The sequence below is a fragment of the Rhipicephalus microplus genome, chromosome 1 (genome assembly GCF_043290135.1).
Source record: "Rhipicephalus microplus isolate Deutch F79 chromosome 1, USDA_Rmic, whole genome shotgun sequence".
NCBI lineage: Eukaryota > Metazoa > Arthropoda > Arachnida > Ixodida > Ixodidae > Rhipicephalus > Rhipicephalus microplus.
In genome coordinates this window covers 200,185,003-200,203,660 of record NC_134700.1, presented here as the reverse complement: position 1 = coordinate 200,203,660, position 18,658 = coordinate 200,185,003, and the positions used below count along the sequence as shown (strand labels likewise).

Sequence of the window (18,658 nt, the reverse complement as noted above, 5' to 3'; positions counted from 1 at the left end):
AGGTATATCCGTCTGCACTTTGTTGTCATCACCAGCTGTTCTGCCATGCGTTGCTACCCATACAAATTTTCATTTACAAATATTCCAGCCTTAAATACATCTGCAGCCCTATGAATTATCAATTAATGCCATGATCGCCAGAAAAGCTAAATTTTATTTCCTAGCCCCGCAAAGCAGAGCGTTTTCTAATATATCTTAAGGCAGACGAACCCTTTAGCACTTACCCGCGATTTTTCCCTGTGATCCTTTTGCACGTGCAGGAACTTTTCGGTGAGCTCTTCCATGTCATCCTTGAGTGTGTCCACATGGTAGGCCAGCGCGGTGCGCTCATTGTCAAGCTGTGCATTGCTGATCATGGCCTTGCGGAAGCTCTCCTCAACATCTTGTAGCTGATGCTGTGAAAGAGAACAGCATTTTAAACTGATAGAATTGGAGACTGCTCAGGGGAAGAAACTGTAAATAATTTCTTGCTGTTACAAAATAGCTGCCAATACAAGTTTAATTTTGACAAAGGGATTCACATCTATTTTGTTACAGTGACAAATAGCACATTACATAAGTAAACGTCATCCCGAAACAATGATCACTCCTACTTCCTCAAAAACATGCACACACGTAACACGTATATTTAAAATAAGAAAAATGGATTACTTTTTGCAAGATAACGCATTCAGCTTAGCAATGTCTTCCAGTAACCCTAGTTTTATGTTGGCAAGTTTTGAAGCTGCCTGTGTTATTTACATCAACCTTCTAAACATGTCCAGTAGATGTCTAAACTAACTAGCATCTGCTGGCAGTTTGATATTACAACAAGAACAACAAGGCTTTGTTTTCATGATGAAATAGTTGCAACAAAAGACAGAAAAAAGGAAGTTTAATGTAACCTTAGCATTTACTTTTATACAAAAGAACTAGAAGGCAGGAAAAGTGTAACTATAAAATGTAGGTTAGGCACTCTCACTTGTCTGAACTACCAGTGTGAAACCTAGTTCCCAACAGAATTCGTGTACACCGCTATATGTCCATTTATTCCATCTTAATTTGTTCCTAGAGTAAAAGGCTTCAAAAGGACATCAATGTTACACATCCAGTTTTATACTGTACACTCCCAAAGTAACATGCCGAGGAAAGAGACTGCCACAAGTGGCCAAATACATACCCTGATGTCGCGGCCATCGAGGCCATCAGTCGAGTCCTCGCTGCTTCTTCGGGACCCGGAGTAGGAGGAGCTTGATGTGAAAGGGCGACCCTGCGCACAGGAGGTGTGTCACTATGATGTTATCCATGAATAGTCAAGGCAGAGGAGGAAAGCAACAAATAGCAAGCAAACTGCTTGTTTATTAAGCAAGCTAGCTTGCACCACATGAAAATGTGATTTCGTGACAACAATGTTGACTCGGATACAATAGGCGGCTCAAGCATTCATATAAACTACCCGTTTATATTGCTTAACCAAATGTATGAAATGGCTCATCGGTAGAGATAGTGTCGATGACAGAAGAAAACGTACACTCACAAACTAATATAAACCACAAAACAGCAGAACAGAAAGCTCAATAGACAGACAGCATAATTTGATAACATACTAGCACAAGCATTGAGATGAACACACATATGACGGCCCCATCCTGCCACAGACTGCAATGAATATGACTCAAGGACAAGCTGACGCTGCGAGAGCGTCTTGCACGGGTTACGAATTCCCGATAGCACTGATAACACGATAAAGGGCCTCCCCTCCGTATCTGCTGAATGTAGAGTACCAGACACAAAGGGCATTCCACACGACGCTAGGCTGAAATGCGAGCTTCCTCCAATTAAAACACACACTTGTCACTCTACGCAAGAATTCACAAGCAGCATTCAAGTTATGAGCTCAAACAAGGTAAGTTTAGATTAATAAAGGCAACCAGGGATGCACACGTTTAGGGTGTTGAACGGTAAGCACACTCTTTATAACTGACATAGTCAAGCTTTCACTTCGATGCATAAAATAAACATCGCAAACTGGCCTAAACCAGCCATGTTTAAAATATACAAAGATAAATGATGAAAACATTAGCAGTAAAACAATTACGTAAAAGCTTTGGTGAGAAAAAATGACCACCAAAACAAAATCCTATGAGTGAATTATCTTGAACCAGTATGACCAGTGCCCCACATCCACCGAATATGGCTGGTGCGGCTCACCTCTCTCGAGATGCGCATTGGTCGCACAGGCTCTGGGCCACTGTCACAATGCCTGTCCAATTGCTCGTCATTCTGGAACAGGAAAAGGGTATAGGCATGCTGAAGGTTACCAGAGAGCAGTGAAAGCAAGCAAGCAAACACGTGATAGCGGTGCATACTTCACGGGCCTGCTTTTCGAGCTCCCGGAGTCGTATTGCCCTGGCCTCGGCTCGGGCCTGCCTGCGCTGTGCTAGTCGGGCCTCCGCCTGCAGCACAGAACCCAAACAAGGTCAATGCACGGTCAGACAATAACGACAGGGTATTATTACCTTTGCAACATATTAGCTTTGCAACAACACTGTGTACTGCACCATGTGACGAAGACATGACATTACAAAACAACCATAGGTATCAAGTTTTATAGCAATCTGTCTCCCATCTTACTTCTAAGGAGATTTTAATGAAACACATCCATTCATATCACATTTAGCTACCCACCTGAGAATTTCCCACCCTGAATTCAATATAGATACCTCAGCAGAAGGTTTAAAATAAGGGCTCTAAAAAAATACCGACACAACTTTTTTTTTTCGTAGAGTGAAAGGCCAAACCCTCAAGAGCCTAAAAAATACACTGCTAACGGCGAGTCTACCCTAAAAAATTAATTACAGTATGTTTTTATGAGCTAGTTTCGGTTCCTACTGTAGTCTTCCACCACAATACGTACGATATCAGCTTCTCGTCACATGCTAGGCTCAAAATACCAAGACGTTACCACGACCGCTCTTTATTGGGGCTCTGTTGCCACCATACAAGCGGCAATCTTGAATGTTTTGATAACGTAAAAGCGCCAGTTGTAAAAGATTCGGTACCTGACGTCATCCAAACTAGTCATACTGCTGCGTGAAGTCACCAGTACTAGTACTGTAGCCTATGGTCAAGCTAGTGTCTACGTCCGCAGGTGGGTCTAGAAAAAATTGACTTAAATATCAAAATAAAGTATCTTATCGGCATTTGCTAAGCTCCACACTTCCTCAGAGTAGTCTGTGCACACGAGAGATTGACATGGTAGAGTGACCCCCTCCCAATTTTTTAAATTTTGCATGACCATGTATATGCACACAAACCCATGGACAAACACAAAGCATATGGTTGAACCTGCTTGCCTAAAAGAAATATCTGGGTATGCTACTGCAACATGCTAACCAATTACATTACCCAATTTTTGTGATGTCACGGCAGAGACAAATTACTGCTAATTCTGTCACCTTTTTGCTGACTATGCTTCAGAGTGGTGCAATGCCGTTTTGCGGGTGAACTTTGTATTGAATTTGAAGGTTCTCACTTAGCAACTGAGCACAGGGTACACATGACCTATACTTAGTATATTTAAGAACCCCCCAAAATATGCAGCTGGAGGAATCGTAATATTTCTTTACTTTTTCAATGCTGTAGACCTAGTACTACATGCAAAAAGAAAAAAACCTTATATACGTGAATTTTTTAGCAAATTACAGAAAGCCTAGTCAAACAATACATTTCCAACAATAAAGGACAGAAGTGTAAATTGAAGGGCTCGTTTTCTTTATCAGTAAGTTCTCATTAATATTTCCAGCGAGTCACTAGAGTTAAGAGTTTCTTTTCAAAAAGCACACAACTGTGACGCACTTCTGCACCGCCCACATCAAGAAGTCCCTTCGAACAAGAAACTTAATAGCAGTCTCAATAAAAACAGAACATAAAGCGCATGCGCCGCAGCCACAGACTCGCAAGCAGCCGCCGAGAAGTATAGACTACTGTAACGAATGCAACAAAAGAAAAATGGCGGCTATGACGTCATAATAAACTGTTTTAGTGACTGCAGTGCGGTGACCTGAGAAAAGTAAGGGGGTCCCCATCAGGTCCCTTCTGATGGTGTCAACAGCTTCAAAGTTTGAACTTCAAAATTATTTTGAAATACATTCCAATCTATATTCGCTGTTGATATTTTGCAGATGGTATATGCATGCACACGGGAATCGATGTCACAGGCTATCACGGATGCAAAATTTTGTGTCAGTGCCCCTTTTAATAGATATGAACTACCTCCATGAGTAATATAAGACCACACCTTTCTTTATCCATGCACTATGGCCAATGTTAATGTTATCCTTGAAGAATCCGAATTTGATTTTGCAATGATTTTGACATTTTTACTACATGTAACTATACACATACCCACATGTCAAAAGAAGCTAAATAGTTTTGAGTATGAAAATTGGTAGAACCTGCAAATAAGCAGAAGTGGAGAATTAAGTTCAAAGCTATCAACTCAGCAAGACGAACATCAGTACCATCATGGTTTCAAGTGTGCGAACTCGATTTAAAGCAGATATAACAAATTTCATTATTGCGATAGCAATTATATGGACACACTCGGCGGAATTTTGCCGTCAGCGTCTTTGTCATTCACCGTATGTGCATACCTACCTATATATATGAAAACGCAAGAAAGAAAAATAACCCAGAAAAAGACTCCACCCCATGGAATCGAACGTCCAACCGCTGAATTGTGAGTGTGAGGTGTGAGCCACTAAGCCACAAAGGAGCTTTTTTCTTTCTTTATTGCCTGTGTACATACAGCATTCACAGACAAATATACATCAAACAAAAAACAAACATGAGCAAAAGAGAATAGGTAAAACCATCAAAGTTCACAGGCTTTTTAAAATTCCTTAATTATTAGAAGACTTTCTACTTGATAAAACCACTCAAGCACATCTTGTTGAAATTTTTGTAATTCCACGAATGAACAGACAGACTGAAAGAAGTATTAAAGTCACAAAGGAGCACCTCCTTCAACGTTCAAACTGCAGGCTATTTATATCTACCACTTACCGCTGGCAGGGGAACTATCGTACTTTCAGCATTACCAGCGAGATGGAGCAATGAGTGCCGTAACAACGCGGCGGTGCGCGCTCTCATCTCTCATGCGGAGAGGGGACATCATACATAGGCTTGCTTATCTCGCAGTGTGGACAATCGTACACCTTGGGCTTTCACCGGAACGATTCTGTTGTAGTTACCAGGCGAACAACGTTCACGGCAATCATTGGACAGTCTCCGTTTGCGAAAATGACGCGCTTTTCAGACACAGCGAAGTAACTGAGACGCTTATTCGCGTTCATCTGTACTTGTGACGTACTTGTGCCACATGTGATAGTCACACGTGGCAACTTAAGTGCACTTAGAGCGAGTGTACTTACGCTCACGAAGTGTCATTTTGGCGGTTCGCTGCTACACGAGAAAGCGAAGCGTACTTTGGAAATGATGGCAGTGGCGATTGACGGATTTGCAGCACCATGTATATTAGTTATTTTTGAGCCTGTGTCTCATCTTTGGACCTCGTTGTCTTCGTGGAAGTAGCAGCTGTGGCAAATTCCATCTTAAATGACTAGAGAACGATTCACCTACACATGTGCAAGTGTACCTGGAAGTAAACAACGCGACGAATGCAGCCATTGCTGTGCATGCGCTGCCGCATCCTCCAAGCGGACGTGGCCACAAACAGCCCGACGGTGAAAGTAGCGAGGTTAATGTTGTACTTTGTGACTTGTTTTATACATAACAATATCCATCATAACAAAAACAATGGCTTAAATATATTACGAGCGCCGCTTTGGGCAACTGCGTCATTCCGTACAAGCCACTGGTACTAAGGCTACACACTTCATCGCAGCCGTCGCAGTGAAATAGGGTTGGGGAACACACTTGCCAGCAAGTGTATTTTGCAGCGAGTGACACTAGACTTGCTCGTGTGACAGCGTGCAAATGACACTCGCAGCTAAGTGTACTCACTCGAAGTGCACTTAAGTTGCTACATGTGACAGGGGCATGAGTATGTTTCATGCATCATTTTCGCGTGAGAAAGGCGGGGCACGTTTCAATCTGCTTGCCATTCTTCGCGTGACTTTCCAATTTGTTGCTATTGCGTTCATTGCATCGCCTTTGCTGCAAAGCTGCGACTTCTTTTTTCAATAAATTTCGAAACTACAACAGGAATTCGCAAAAGGGACTCTGACACATATAACCGAAGAAATCTAAAAAGTGCAAGTGATAAAGAACTGTAACACAAGCTTACGAAGTGCCAGTAGGTTTGCAGCATGTTTACAGCATGCATCTTTCATTTATAAATTTGTGACAACTTTCATCAAGCATTTCAGTGGCCCCTACAATGATCTGCGAAATTCAGTTTTTTACCAGTCTAGACTGATTTACTGTTCCTCTTTAGTGATTATTCAGAGTGTAATCACTGTGACCCAAGGAAATCCCTCAGTAGTTCACAAGCACTTCAAATGTGTTTTGATGTATCATGGGGAACGCAAAGTTTGTAGCAGACCTGATGGCTTTCTCACAAAAACCTCATTGTTGCGAACTTCTTGGATATGTATATTTTTTAATATTAGGCAAGCAGCCGCGCCTCTACACATCGGAATGTCGAAGCGTGGCACGCATAGGCATAGCTGAAACGGGGACGACTGGGTGAAATTCCTTCCCATAGAAATTTTTTGCAGTAGATAATCATATACGCTCACCAATCGTGCAGCTCATGGAAGGTGTCAGGGAGGTTCTTAATTCCCTTGTGTTCAGGATAACAGAGACACTATTTACACGTGCACCCCTTGAAGATTTACCTATCAAACGTCTTTTTCTTTTTTTTTTTGCTTGGTAGTTAAACATAGCGCACTCTCCATAAGACAAAATGATTTCTGAAGCCCTTGCAAAAAGCAGACACAAAGTATAAGAGTGAAGGCTACTTGTCCTTTCAAAAGACACTGTTAGAACACAAGCTTTGTGGATGCCATAGTTTTCTAAATATAAATTAGAGGGAACTGTGGTGCTAGTGTCTATGGGAGCTGCAACACATGGCATTTCAGCGAGCATGGGAAATATAGGTAGTACATTTATTTGCCTAGTCTCCATGCTTCGCGTTCTGTTTGACTTCATGTGGCTCAAGTTGCTTTGGCACGAAACGACAATTGGCAAATATTCGGCAGTTACACTTCATCACCCTCAACTTTTTAGGATCACCATTTGAAATCGGCTCATGAAGTTCAAAACGGTTTGTTCTTTCTTTTGAAACAAAACGAAAACACAGCAATCAACGAAGCCACAAATGCAATTCGCTGCCCGCAAGCACGAAGACTAGGAAAATCCATGGCATATGCATAATTCTCATGGTCGCTTAACTATTGCAGTGCCAGAGTTCCCTCTCGTTAATTTTAGGATATTCTATGGTGGATGCTACAGGCTCACATGCTGCAAATTTTTACTACACTGGATTCAGCTATGCAAAGTAAATGAAAAACCCTCTAATACCTACTGTTATTAATTAGTTGACTATTAGGTGGAAGCCAGTGACAATGAAGTACAAACCCGATTGCTCGACTAGGATGTTATTTTTTTCTTAATCATGCTCGTTTATTTACTTTACTTCAAGGTGCAGTTTTATATTTATACATAATTAAATATAAGGCCCACATTTACTAAAGCAAAACGGCTACCATGGCAAAAATCTATCTGTTCACCCCGTTGACTCTTTTGGATACGCGCCACTGACACACACAAACAGGTGGACAGTGAGTCAAATCCTCTCCCAAATAAAATCCTGTTTACGCCTCGGCAGCAGCCCGGAAGCCGGTCAACAGAGGTGGCACACGGGCGTCTTCTGAACATCCAAGACGCGTACAGGACCCGACTGCTTTATTTACCCGCCATTCGAACGAAAGAATACGGGCCTCATACCCATTCTCAAGCTCCTCGGCCCGGAGAGTCAGCAACGCATGCGCACTGGCAGCTCAGACGAACGCCGTCGCTCAGCTCGTTTCGGGAGGAGACGAATGCAGAGCACGCGCAGGACCAGACACCGAACGGCGAAATCGCTCGGCGAGCGCGTCTTCTGCCAGCTCCACGGTCGGCGGGCGCGAGTTCTTTGCCGCGGTCCCGGGATAGGGGCGGAAACGCTCCCCCGGAAAGCAGCGGGCAGGAAGCCTCGTTTTCATTGTTCTTTGTTCCAAGCGCAACATGTGCAGCGCGAGCGAGAGTTCGGCTGCACGTATGTACTATACGCACACGTGGCTCCGTCGCGGTGTCAGCAACGTGACGGGCGCGGCTGGGTCGGACGCGTCCATGGCCGCACGGTGTTGCGGAGGGCGCCGCCGCCAAGCACGGCGAGAAGCGGCACCCTAGCAACGCGATGACCCTGGAAATTTGCGGGCTGTTTCCGTGCGGTTATGCGTTGCGACGTCACACGTGACGCGCAGACGCCGTGCCGGCGCTGCCATAGTTTGTTTCACCAACGTGACCGTGTACTCTGATTACGCGTTCATCCGCGTCACCGGACATGGCACACTTGCAAGCTGCGTAAAAAAGTCAAGGAACGCCCGCCCGCAAAATTTCTACGTCTTCGGAGAACTCACCCGCGCCACGACGGCAGCGGCACTGATGTTCCGTACAACGCCGGAAAATTCCCATCCCGAGGCATGGGAATTCTATATTTCGGGTACTTTTTCACCGCAATACGTTGACAACTGTCACCATATACGCCCCCCCCCTCGTCCCCTCCCCCCAGCACTGTAAATGCATGTGCATAACGTGTTTGCAACTACTGAAATGATGACTTGCGCTCTTGCATAACGAAAAAAACGACTATCTTAAATCATGTGCTGTAGGTACGTTGTGCACAGTGGGCTTCGAGTCAAACATCAGAAGTGACGATAGTTATAGCGCGAGAACAAAACGACGACACAGAGACAAGAAGGACACGAAGACATTCTTGTCTCTGTGTCGTCGTTTTGTTCTCGCGCTATAGCTATCGTCATGCCGTACCAACTAGCCCAAGCTGCCACACCAGAAGTGAACTTTAAATCGCTCCACATCAAAAAGAAATCTTAAGGGCTATCTATACTTGCGAGCGGCATGCGTCAGAACAGATTGCAGAAGCTGAAGGAGCACCATGGCTGCAATATATTGGTGCTTATAGGCGAATGTAATTTATTCCCGAAATTCCCCGCAAAATATAAAAAATTCCATTTTTCAATGTATCCAGGGACCTTGAGACGGGACTGCAAGTTTTGCCCTTCAGACACGCGCAACACTTTGCGCCGCAAGGTGCTGGAGTGTGACAACAATCCGGACATACACCGTCGTCACCGCCCAGTGCAAACGAAGAAACGGATCCAGAGGAAGTATTCGAAGACCAGTGGGAGACTTTGCTGGTGACGCAAGACCCCGACCGCCAGCTGCGATTGGTGAACCGGGTCGGGCGGCGTCGGCGAGCCATATGGCTACCTGGACTGAGGAAGCCACGCACCTTAGGGCTGAAGTACTAAACGCCTGGTCCAAATAAAGCTAATTTCGTTCATTCCTTTTCGTCCAAAATGAGAACTGTAAATTCCCCACGAAAAAAGAAAAAAAAGGAGGGGGGGGGGGGGGGGTCCGTGCATGGGACACATCACGGCAGCAACCCGGCAGCCCCGTGGGGCACTGCGCCGTGCACCCGACCGAGCTGCAGAAATTAGGTGCCTTTCTCCTCTTCTAACCACTACCACCACCACCCCAGTGGTGTTTTTTTTTTCTTTCTTTTTTTCGTACTCCCTATCGCTGATTCCTCAAGGTTTTTCCCGTCCATCAAAATTTAAAGAAAAGGAAAAAAATCAAGGTAGCCTTTAGATGATTAACAACAGTGTCTCAACATGCTGTGGAACAAAAGTTGGCTCCAAAGTACAGTGCCACTATCCCTTGAGCGAATATGCGCGATGCGTGAAGCCCCCTGACGGTTGCGTCTCGGGCTGCTTTGGCTGACAGCAGGCCTACGTCGTACGACACGATACGAAAAGCGCTCGTAGCTGGGCCCCCACTTGTGCCGCACGACGGCGTGCAGCAAACGGTTTCGGTTGTAGACCACTTCATATACGATATTCAGGCCCATATGAGTGCGCGTCTAGTGGAGGGGGCGTCCCTTACATTGACATTATAGAGAAAGGAAAAGCTGCGACGAATCCCCCCCCCCCCCACGAAAGGAGACCTTGCGCACACTTATCATGCCCAATATGAGTATACGAGTTGCAACGAGCTGTCCTGCTCACAGCGGAGCCAACACTGCAAAGCGGCACAGACGCAGTAAAAGTTAGTGAAGTAAACACTGTCTACTATTCTCTTAATGAAATTAACGCTTGCCGGCGTCACCGTTTAGACTTGATTCTAACCAAGTCCCCCCCCCCCCCCCCCCGCCACCAAAAGAAATCAAGCTCCGCCAATGGATTCAGAGCATGGTTTCAAAGGCCTCCGTGATATATGAATCGATTTACACAAATGTAAAACGCATCCTTACAGAAGTACTTTAACGTTGATGTGTCCACGTTGCCGACAGTGAGCAATGATAAGACAGACCTTTGTGTTAGCGGCAGTGAAGCAATGAGAACGTAATCGGAGAAAGCGCCATGACAGCCTGAAAAGCGTCGCTTATTGGAGGCCGAAAACAGCACGGCCAGACTAGGTGGAAGCGCAACGCGCATCCTGTCTCCTCCTCTCTTTCTTTCCCAGTGAGCGAGCAAAAACTTGATTGAGAATGTCCGGCGGTATTTAGCGGGGTGGGGCTACAAGCACCCCAGCCTAGGTGACGGCCTCGAGTCGTTGGACACGGGCGGCTTCCTGGGCGTACCGGAATGCCCACAGTTGATCGGCGAGGTCACGGCTGAGCATAGCCGCCTCGCATCGCGGCTGCCATGTCTGCCCGGTTCATGGGGGACTTCTGCACGCTACTGGTGCACACCCACATGTGCTGCAGCGTCGCTAGCCGCGATGTTTTATGCGGGAACGAGGTGTTCCCGTTCATGGGGGACTTCTGCACGCTACTGGTGCACTCCCACAACATGTGCTGCAGCGTCGCTAGCCGCGATGTTTTATGCGGGAACGAGGTGTTCCGGTTCATGGGGGACTTCTGCACGCTACTGGTGCACTCCCACAACATGTGCTGCAGCGTCGCTAGCCGCGATGTTTTATGCGGGAACGAGGTGTTCCGGTTCATGGGGGACTTCTGCACGCTACTGGTGCACTCCCACAACATGTGCTGCAGCGTCGCTAGCCGCGATGTTTTATGCGGGAACGAGGTGTTCCGGTTCATGGGGGACTTCTGCACGCTACTGGTGCACTCCCACAACATGTGCTGCAGCGTCGCTAGCCGCGATGTTTTATGCGGGAACGAGGTGTTCCGGTTCATGGGGGACTTCTGCACGCTACTGGTGCACTCCCACAACATGTGCTGCAGCGTCGCTAGCCGCGATGTTTTATGCGGGAACGAGGTGTTCCGGTTCATGGGGGACTTCTGCACGCTACTGGTGCACTCCCACAACATGTGCTGCAGCGTCGCTAGCCGCGATGTTTTATGCGGGAACGAGGTGTTCCGGTTCATGGGGGACTTCTGCACGCTACTGGTGCACTCCCACAACATGTGCTGCAGCGTCGCTAGCCGCGATGTTTTATGCGGGAACGAGGTGTTCCGGTTCATGGGGGACTTCTGCACGCTACTGGTGCACTCCCACAACATGTGCTGCAGCGTCGCTAGCCGCGATGTTTTATGCGGGAACGAGGTGTTCCGGTTCATGGGGGACTTCTGCACGCTACTGGTGCACTCCCACAACATGTGCTGCAGCGTCGCTAGCCGCGATGTTTTATGCGGGAACGAGGTGTTCCGGTTCATGGGGGACTTCTGCACGCTACTGGTGCACTCCCACAACATGTGCTGCAGCGTCGCTAGCCGCGATGTTTTATGCGGGAACGAGGTGTTCCGGTTCATGGGGGACTTCTGCACGCTACTGGTGCACTCCCACAACATGTGCTGCAGCGTCGCTAGCCGCGATGTTTTATGCGGGAACGAGGTGTTCCGGTTCATGGGGGACTTCTGCACGCTACTGGTGCACTCCCACAACATGTGCTGCAGCGTCGCTAGCCGCGATGTTTTATGCGGGAACGAGGTGTTCCGGTTCATGGGGGACTTCTGCACGCTACTGGTGCACTCCCACAACATGTGCTGCAGTGTCGCTAGCCGCGATTTTTTATGCGGGAACGAGGTGTTCCGGTTTATGGGGGACTTCTGCACGCTACTGGTGCACTCCCACAACATGTGCTGCAGTGTCGCTAGCCGCGATTTTTTATGCGGGAACGAGGTGTTACAGCAATGCGAGAAAAGCACGCGTCGCAGAGGCCTTGTTAATATGAAGGAATGCTATGATCGAGGCCGAGGCTTGGGCTAAGGCCCGTTTTTATTTTGAGGCCGTGGCTATAAGGTCACCATATCGCGGTGCGTTGGGGCTTTCCGAAATTGCACCACCCCTCACCCATATGTAGGCTATGCAACACTAATCTAGCTACACTCTATCATATAGCATGGGAGTGCCAGAGAAACACATCTACAACAGATGTCTTCAAAGGATTTGAATAGAGATCGGTGGGATGCGGCCCTGTCAAGTCCGGACCAAGAGGCCCTAATGGCCCACGCAAGGACCGGGGCGCAAGCTAATGGGGTCCCAGACTATAGAGACTCCACCCATTTCTCAATAGATAAAGTTTTTCATCATCATCATCATCCTCTTGGAAACATGCCGAATGGGACGGACGCGCTGCAGGAGTCGCGGAGGTGGCACGGTCACGGTGTATTGCCCTACCGCTCTTAAACGCCGACCAAGATCAGTGCGAGAAGAAAGTATGAGATACAAAGGGCGTGTTTGTAAAATATCCGGAATGCTTGACCGTGGCGCAGTGGATGGCATGCCCAGTATTTCTTGTCGCAGACGTGGATGTCGTGGGCTCGACTTCTGTTGATAAAACGTCTCGAAGTTTTTCTTTGTCATCTGATAGTGTGCATTTTTTACGTCAATTCCGTGACAGCAATACGTCACTGAAGTCTCGGTGGACTCCGGCATAAAACACTTTCGTGTTAAAAATGAAAATGAAGTGCTGTCCTGCTTTTCACAAGAGCCTACCACAGGTAGTCGGCTTTTCGAGAGTGGGGGGGGGGGGGGGGAGTGGCTAAACGAGCGAAGAATTCTTAATGCACCACTAGACACCCTCGGCAGCCATTACAGCCAAAAAGCATGCGTAGCCACAAACTTGTGCATTAAAATATGGTGTGTATAAAATACGACTCGGTAAAAAGCTGGGACATAACTGGCGCCCCCCCTTTAAATGATTACCCTCTGCCCCCTCTCCCGGACAGACGTATATGCCTCTAGGCCAATCAGAGTTGACCAATAGTGGAATGCGACAATACGCCAGCCCAAAATGTCACCCCTACAGCGATAAAGCAGGCGCCGTCGTCGCCACAGCGAATGTCACTCGCTATGCGTTACAATAATTACAGACACGACACGCTGCTGTTTGCAGGCGTATAAATGAGCCCTAGAAACGCGATTAAATTCGAAACCACCAATAAGCAAATTTTGATACGGTATGCATCTGTCGCATTCATACAGGCGCCCCTAAAGGGCAGGCTACACGTGATGCGAGTAACTTTTTTTATTGTGACTGCTTCTTCCGCGCATCGTCTGAGGCTACCAGTCGACCAGGACGACGCTCGGAGCACCGCTGCTTTCGGAGCACAGAAGACCAAAACTGACAAACACGTCTTTTTATCCACCAATACGTACGTGCTTTCAAAGTGTTATTCGCAGGGCTCATGCCTATCAGTACACGAACAAATAAAAAAAATTGCCCGCAGCTTCCCTCGGGGGAACACTGAGGAGGATGCGGACCATATAATTGGTTAACGGGGTGTTAAAGTGCGACTTACTTGGGTCGATGGCTAAATTGGTTAACGTGGTTGTGAAATGGGGTGTTAAATTGCGACTTACTTGGGTCGATGGCTAAATTGGTTAACGTGGTTGTAGGAGGGGGTGTTAAATGAGTGAACACGTACACACGTATGCGAAAGGGCGGCGCTGGTCGAAGGGACGTCGATCATTGTGTTTGTGGATTCGTTGGAATTCATTTCACCGCGACCTTGGACGTCGACGCGCCGTACAAACCAACCGACGAGCGGCAACTGAGCGAGCGAGCGCCGACCTTGAGTATATATACAGCACGACGGCGCATGCACTGTCAGCTGTTGAATGTTCTCGAAGCGCGACGCCACATGCGCGTCCACTGGAGAATCAGAATTGTAGATGTCGAACGCGGTGTGTAGAGGAGGAAGGGTGCACAGATGGTGGAGGAGTGAAGCGCGCGCGGTGTGTAGAGGAGGAAGGGATGCACAGATGGTGGAAGAGTGGGCGACGGCGCATGCGCGCGCGTCAGCTGTCGAATGTTCGAGAAGCGGTGCGGACGGCGCGGACGGCGCACTACAAGGCGCGAGTATAAGATGCTCCGCATCTAAAAATGAAGCGATGATGTGTTTCTCGCGATAGCCTGCCTTTTGTCCTGGTCTTCCCGGTAGTATAAACAGTTCTTAGATTGCACTATAATGGACCTTCGGCCGCCATTACGGAAAACCTACGTGGCCATAACCTGCACGCTCTTTAAACAATGACGGGGAAGGTCCGAGCAGGAGAGGCCGAGGAAAGGAAAAGACGCAACTTTTGCAGCCCTAGTTGGGAACACGGCTCAGCGCCGGGAAGTGGTAGTAAGTAATTCTTCGGGGAAATGAAAAAGGAGCTAATTTCTGTCTGCCTCTTAGGCGACACAGTCAAGTTCTTTGTAGGGGATGGGGTAAGGGGATAAAAAAATACTAGAAAGAGAAAGACATAGAAGACGAGGCCGACAGAGTAAATTTACGGGGCAGATTGTGCACCTTGTCCCTATTACTTCGGGAAGCAACCCCACACCCCTCTACTTCCCGGGTTCTTCGTGCGTTGTCCGCGAATCTCTGATTGCAAGTGCTGCAGTGGCAAAGTGTACGAGTATGCGACTGGCCATGACTGCCCGATTGGACAGCGCGAAATCAAGCATGAGGCACCGGACAGTGTTGCTGTCTTGTCGACAGACAGTCCGGTGTGCTCAGTGGGAAATGTCAAGCGTGAACGCCTTCTGTCGCATGTTTTCGCACACCTCAGCGGGTGCGAAAACAGCCGCACGTCGTCTCACACCTGACAGGTGACGACAGTGGCAAGGGGAAAAGGAGGAAGCGGCAAGCCTTCGCGCTCCGTATGTGCCGCCATATGCATGCAGCAAGTACAGCCCTGGACAGCGCGACGAAGTTTGTCCTCCCCGCCTGGCTGGCTGCAGCAGCTGGCTGTGGAACGCGGGACTCCGCCTCGGTCCCTTCGGAACGCTTGCCACACCTCGACCCTGGAGCGACTCCAACGACTCTATGCCCCAGGGCAGAGCTGCGGGAACAAACTCCCCCCCCCCCCCCACCCACCCTTTTAGTGTCGTCGCGACTTTGATCTTGGCACCCGTGCAGACGCATCTATCGCGCCAGCATGGCCCTGCCCCGTCCGTCATGGTTGACGGTGACTCACAAACAGGGGGAGGCGTTTGTGTTTAGCGGCGAGGTGCGTTTTGGCGGTCGCACTGTTGCGCGGTAGGAATTCGGCCCGACACTCCTGCGCCATCATTATGCTTCGCGAGCTCCGTGCCAAACACATGTAGGGAGCGCAGGAATTCGCATTTTTTTTCTTTGTCTGTCCTCAGAGACAGATTGCGAGAATCGTGCTGGCAGTTGACATGCAATACCCGAGTTCTGCGGCTCGCACACGAATAGATGGACTGCGAACGCTTGATTCGCTGGTCTTTTCCGACTGTCTTTCCGTGACAGTCCCAGATTGTCTGAGGTGATGCCTTCCGCCACTGGTCGCCAGGTCAGAGCGGGACAGGTGGTCAGGACGAATAATTCAAGAGGCCCGATAGTTACACAAAGAGAAACGAGCCTTTCCGCAATGGGTGATTGCGCGCTCCAGGCTTAGTCCGCGAAGTGCGTGATCATTAGCACGGTGGTTCTCGAGAATCTAAAGGTATCGCCATACAAAGACAGTTCAACGGTCACTGAAAATAAACATAAAACAGGCCAGCGCAGCCGAGACTTCACCAAGTACGGCACAGAGGAGACAGTGATGACCAAACTTCGCACCGCAAATTCGCGCCAACACGCTTGCCTGGGAAGCCGTGGTGACGTCCTGCGATCAATCATATTGTCGCCATCGTTCTTCGTTTAAGCTTTCTTCCGAGTGCAACGAGGTTCCTCTTCACGCGTTAAATTATTGACGTGTCAAGCTGAGGTGTGGTGAAATTGAAGCTGCGCCAACAACAACCGACTACGACGCGTGCATGTCCAGTATAACGGCTTGCTTACACGCCCTTTTGTTTCCATGGAAACCCTCGGCGGCTTGCTGGAGACGAGCTCGTTGTAGGTGAAAAAAACATTGGACATGCAACGGGGCGAAAAGTATTCTCAGCGGTTGACTGAAGACGGTGGCGATCTCGAGCCACCTTTCATGCACCATCACGAATGCTGAAGCCCCCCGGTTCCGCGCGCGCTTCTGCAAGCAGTCGAAATGTACTGTATCATACCGCTGCCCTTTCGAAGCGTTCTATATGCAACCTTGTAAAAGCTTTTTACGATTCTATTTCTCCGAAGCTCCCGGAAGACGGGCGTTTGTTTTTGGAAGCGCGGGGTCTTTTTTCTTTTTTTCCCCGAAAGTTGGCAGTCGCGTACCGTCGAGCTGCGCCTGGGTGGCGCGACGAACCACTCTTTGGAACCAGTATGCCGTCACTTCTCCGGCACGCTGCACGCAACAAATGAAACGGAGAAGCAGCAGCCGCGGATGACTAGGAAAGGCGACCGAGACGCGAGCCCGTCTCGTTCCAGCCACCGCCGGGGTATTTTAGAACGCCGCCGTCTTGAAGAAAGCGCCTTGCTTTTCCTCCCGCCCTTCCTTCGGCGCAGTTCAAACGGGTGCTTAGCGAACAGAAGACCGACACATACATATACAACGCACACACGCAAGTACCTCTCGACGGAAAAACAACAACAAAAAAAAAAAGACGCGAGAGCTAAGGGTTTCAAAACGCGGGCCACGAGTCAGCGCTGCGAAACATCGAACAAGTCGAAACACTGCCAACGAGAAGAGCCGGCCAAGCAACTCTTGCAGACACTCCCTTTTGTTTTGTTTCATTTCAGGATCCGGCAAGGCACGCTCCCAAAGTGAATCAGCGGGGCAATAGATCGGAAAGCTTAACAAATCGGCTATAGCTGTTATTTCTACCTCCTCCTCTCCTAATCCTTACTTATGTGCATCAAGACGGACGCTTCCGCCATGGCGCGAAGGAGCATCGAGAGTCAGACGAGCCGCGCCCACTGGCGAGCATAAATCACCACGTACATACACAGAGGTGAATGGAGCCGACGCAGCGTGGGGCGTTGTAAATATTTCCCGCGAAACCGACAAACCTTGCAATGCGAGACGTATGCTTGAGCCGGCGGTAAGAAAAAAAAAAGGAAAAAAAAAAGGTGAAATAAGCGTCCCACGCACTCAAAAGCATCAGTCAGGGCTCGGCGAAGGTACAGGTCCAAAAATTCGTTTAGCAACGGAGAAAAACTGGTGGCACCATCTTGCACCACTGAGTTCAAACAAATGACGCAACACTGGAATAACAGAGTATTATGTTAATAGAACATGAATATTAAGCAACGTATTGTAACAGACATGTATGCGTATAAGAAAGGCAGAGAGGAAGAACAGAAGCGGATGAAGAGCTTTGAAAGGTTGGACTGCAGCACCACCATCCATTTGCTGTCATAAAAGTACAATCATTCGTAGAGACTATACTTCTCTTTTTTTTTTCTGCTTGGACAAGAGCACTACAACAGTCTTTTTGCACCAAGCTCAAGTGCCTCTGTTGTACCTACATGTCAACCATGTTTCCGCAGACAGTAAAAATTGCAACGGAGAAGCGGAGGCTATGGCTATAAGCATTCACGTACTCCCTTTCCAGACCGATGTACCATATACTGCGTTCACGTGAAAATTGATGCTTGTCCGAGAGAAAATGTGTCGAATAATAATAATAATAATAATAATAATAATAATAATAATAATAATAATAATAATAATAATAATAATAATAATAATAATAATTATTATTATTATTATTATTATTATTATTATTATTATTATCATCATCATCCACATGACTACGAGAGAACCCGTAGTGGAAGGCTCCGGAAATTTCGACCACCTGGGTTTTTTCTCTTTGTGTGACAAAAAGAAGGGGGCAGCCCGACACCCCTTAATAGATGTTCGTGAGCGTGCGTCTATGTCTGCGTACACATACACACATACAAAGCGTAAATAGTTTCAACACTTTCGCAGCCGCACTTAAGCGGCGAAACTTCTCTCAGCAACGGCGGCACGTTTTGGTCCTTCTCCACGGCAAGCCAATGCAATGCAACGAAGCTCGCACACGTTCGTCGAGTTAGTTACCTCGCCTAACGGTCGCAGTGAAACGGTTTAGATTG

The 18,658-nt window shown here is 47.9% G+C and overlaps 1 protein-coding gene across 4 annotated transcripts in view; it reads right to left on the bottom strand.

Moving 5' to 3' along the window:
• The window catches only part of LOC119159719 (leucine-rich repeat flightless-interacting protein 2), a 50,790-nt gene that overhangs the window by 12,554 nt on the left and 19,578 nt on the right, over positions 1 to 18,658 (bottom strand). For 3 of the 4 annotated variants that reach the window (XM_037412554.2, XM_037412553.2, XM_037412555.2), the window contains 4 exons: positions 2,349 to 2,435; positions 2,191 to 2,262; positions 1,160 to 1,249; positions 225 to 395 (listed from right to left, as the gene is read on the bottom strand). In XM_037412554.2, the coding sequence (XP_037268451.1) occupies positions 225 to 395; positions 1,160 to 1,249; positions 2,191 to 2,262; positions 2,349 to 2,435 (420 nt within the window). Of the gene's footprint in view, positions 1 to 224; positions 396 to 1,159; positions 1,250 to 2,190; positions 2,263 to 2,348; positions 2,436 to 7,953; positions 8,094 to 18,658 lie in introns of those variants that run through there. The other variant, XM_037412556.2, reaches the window with a different exon arrangement.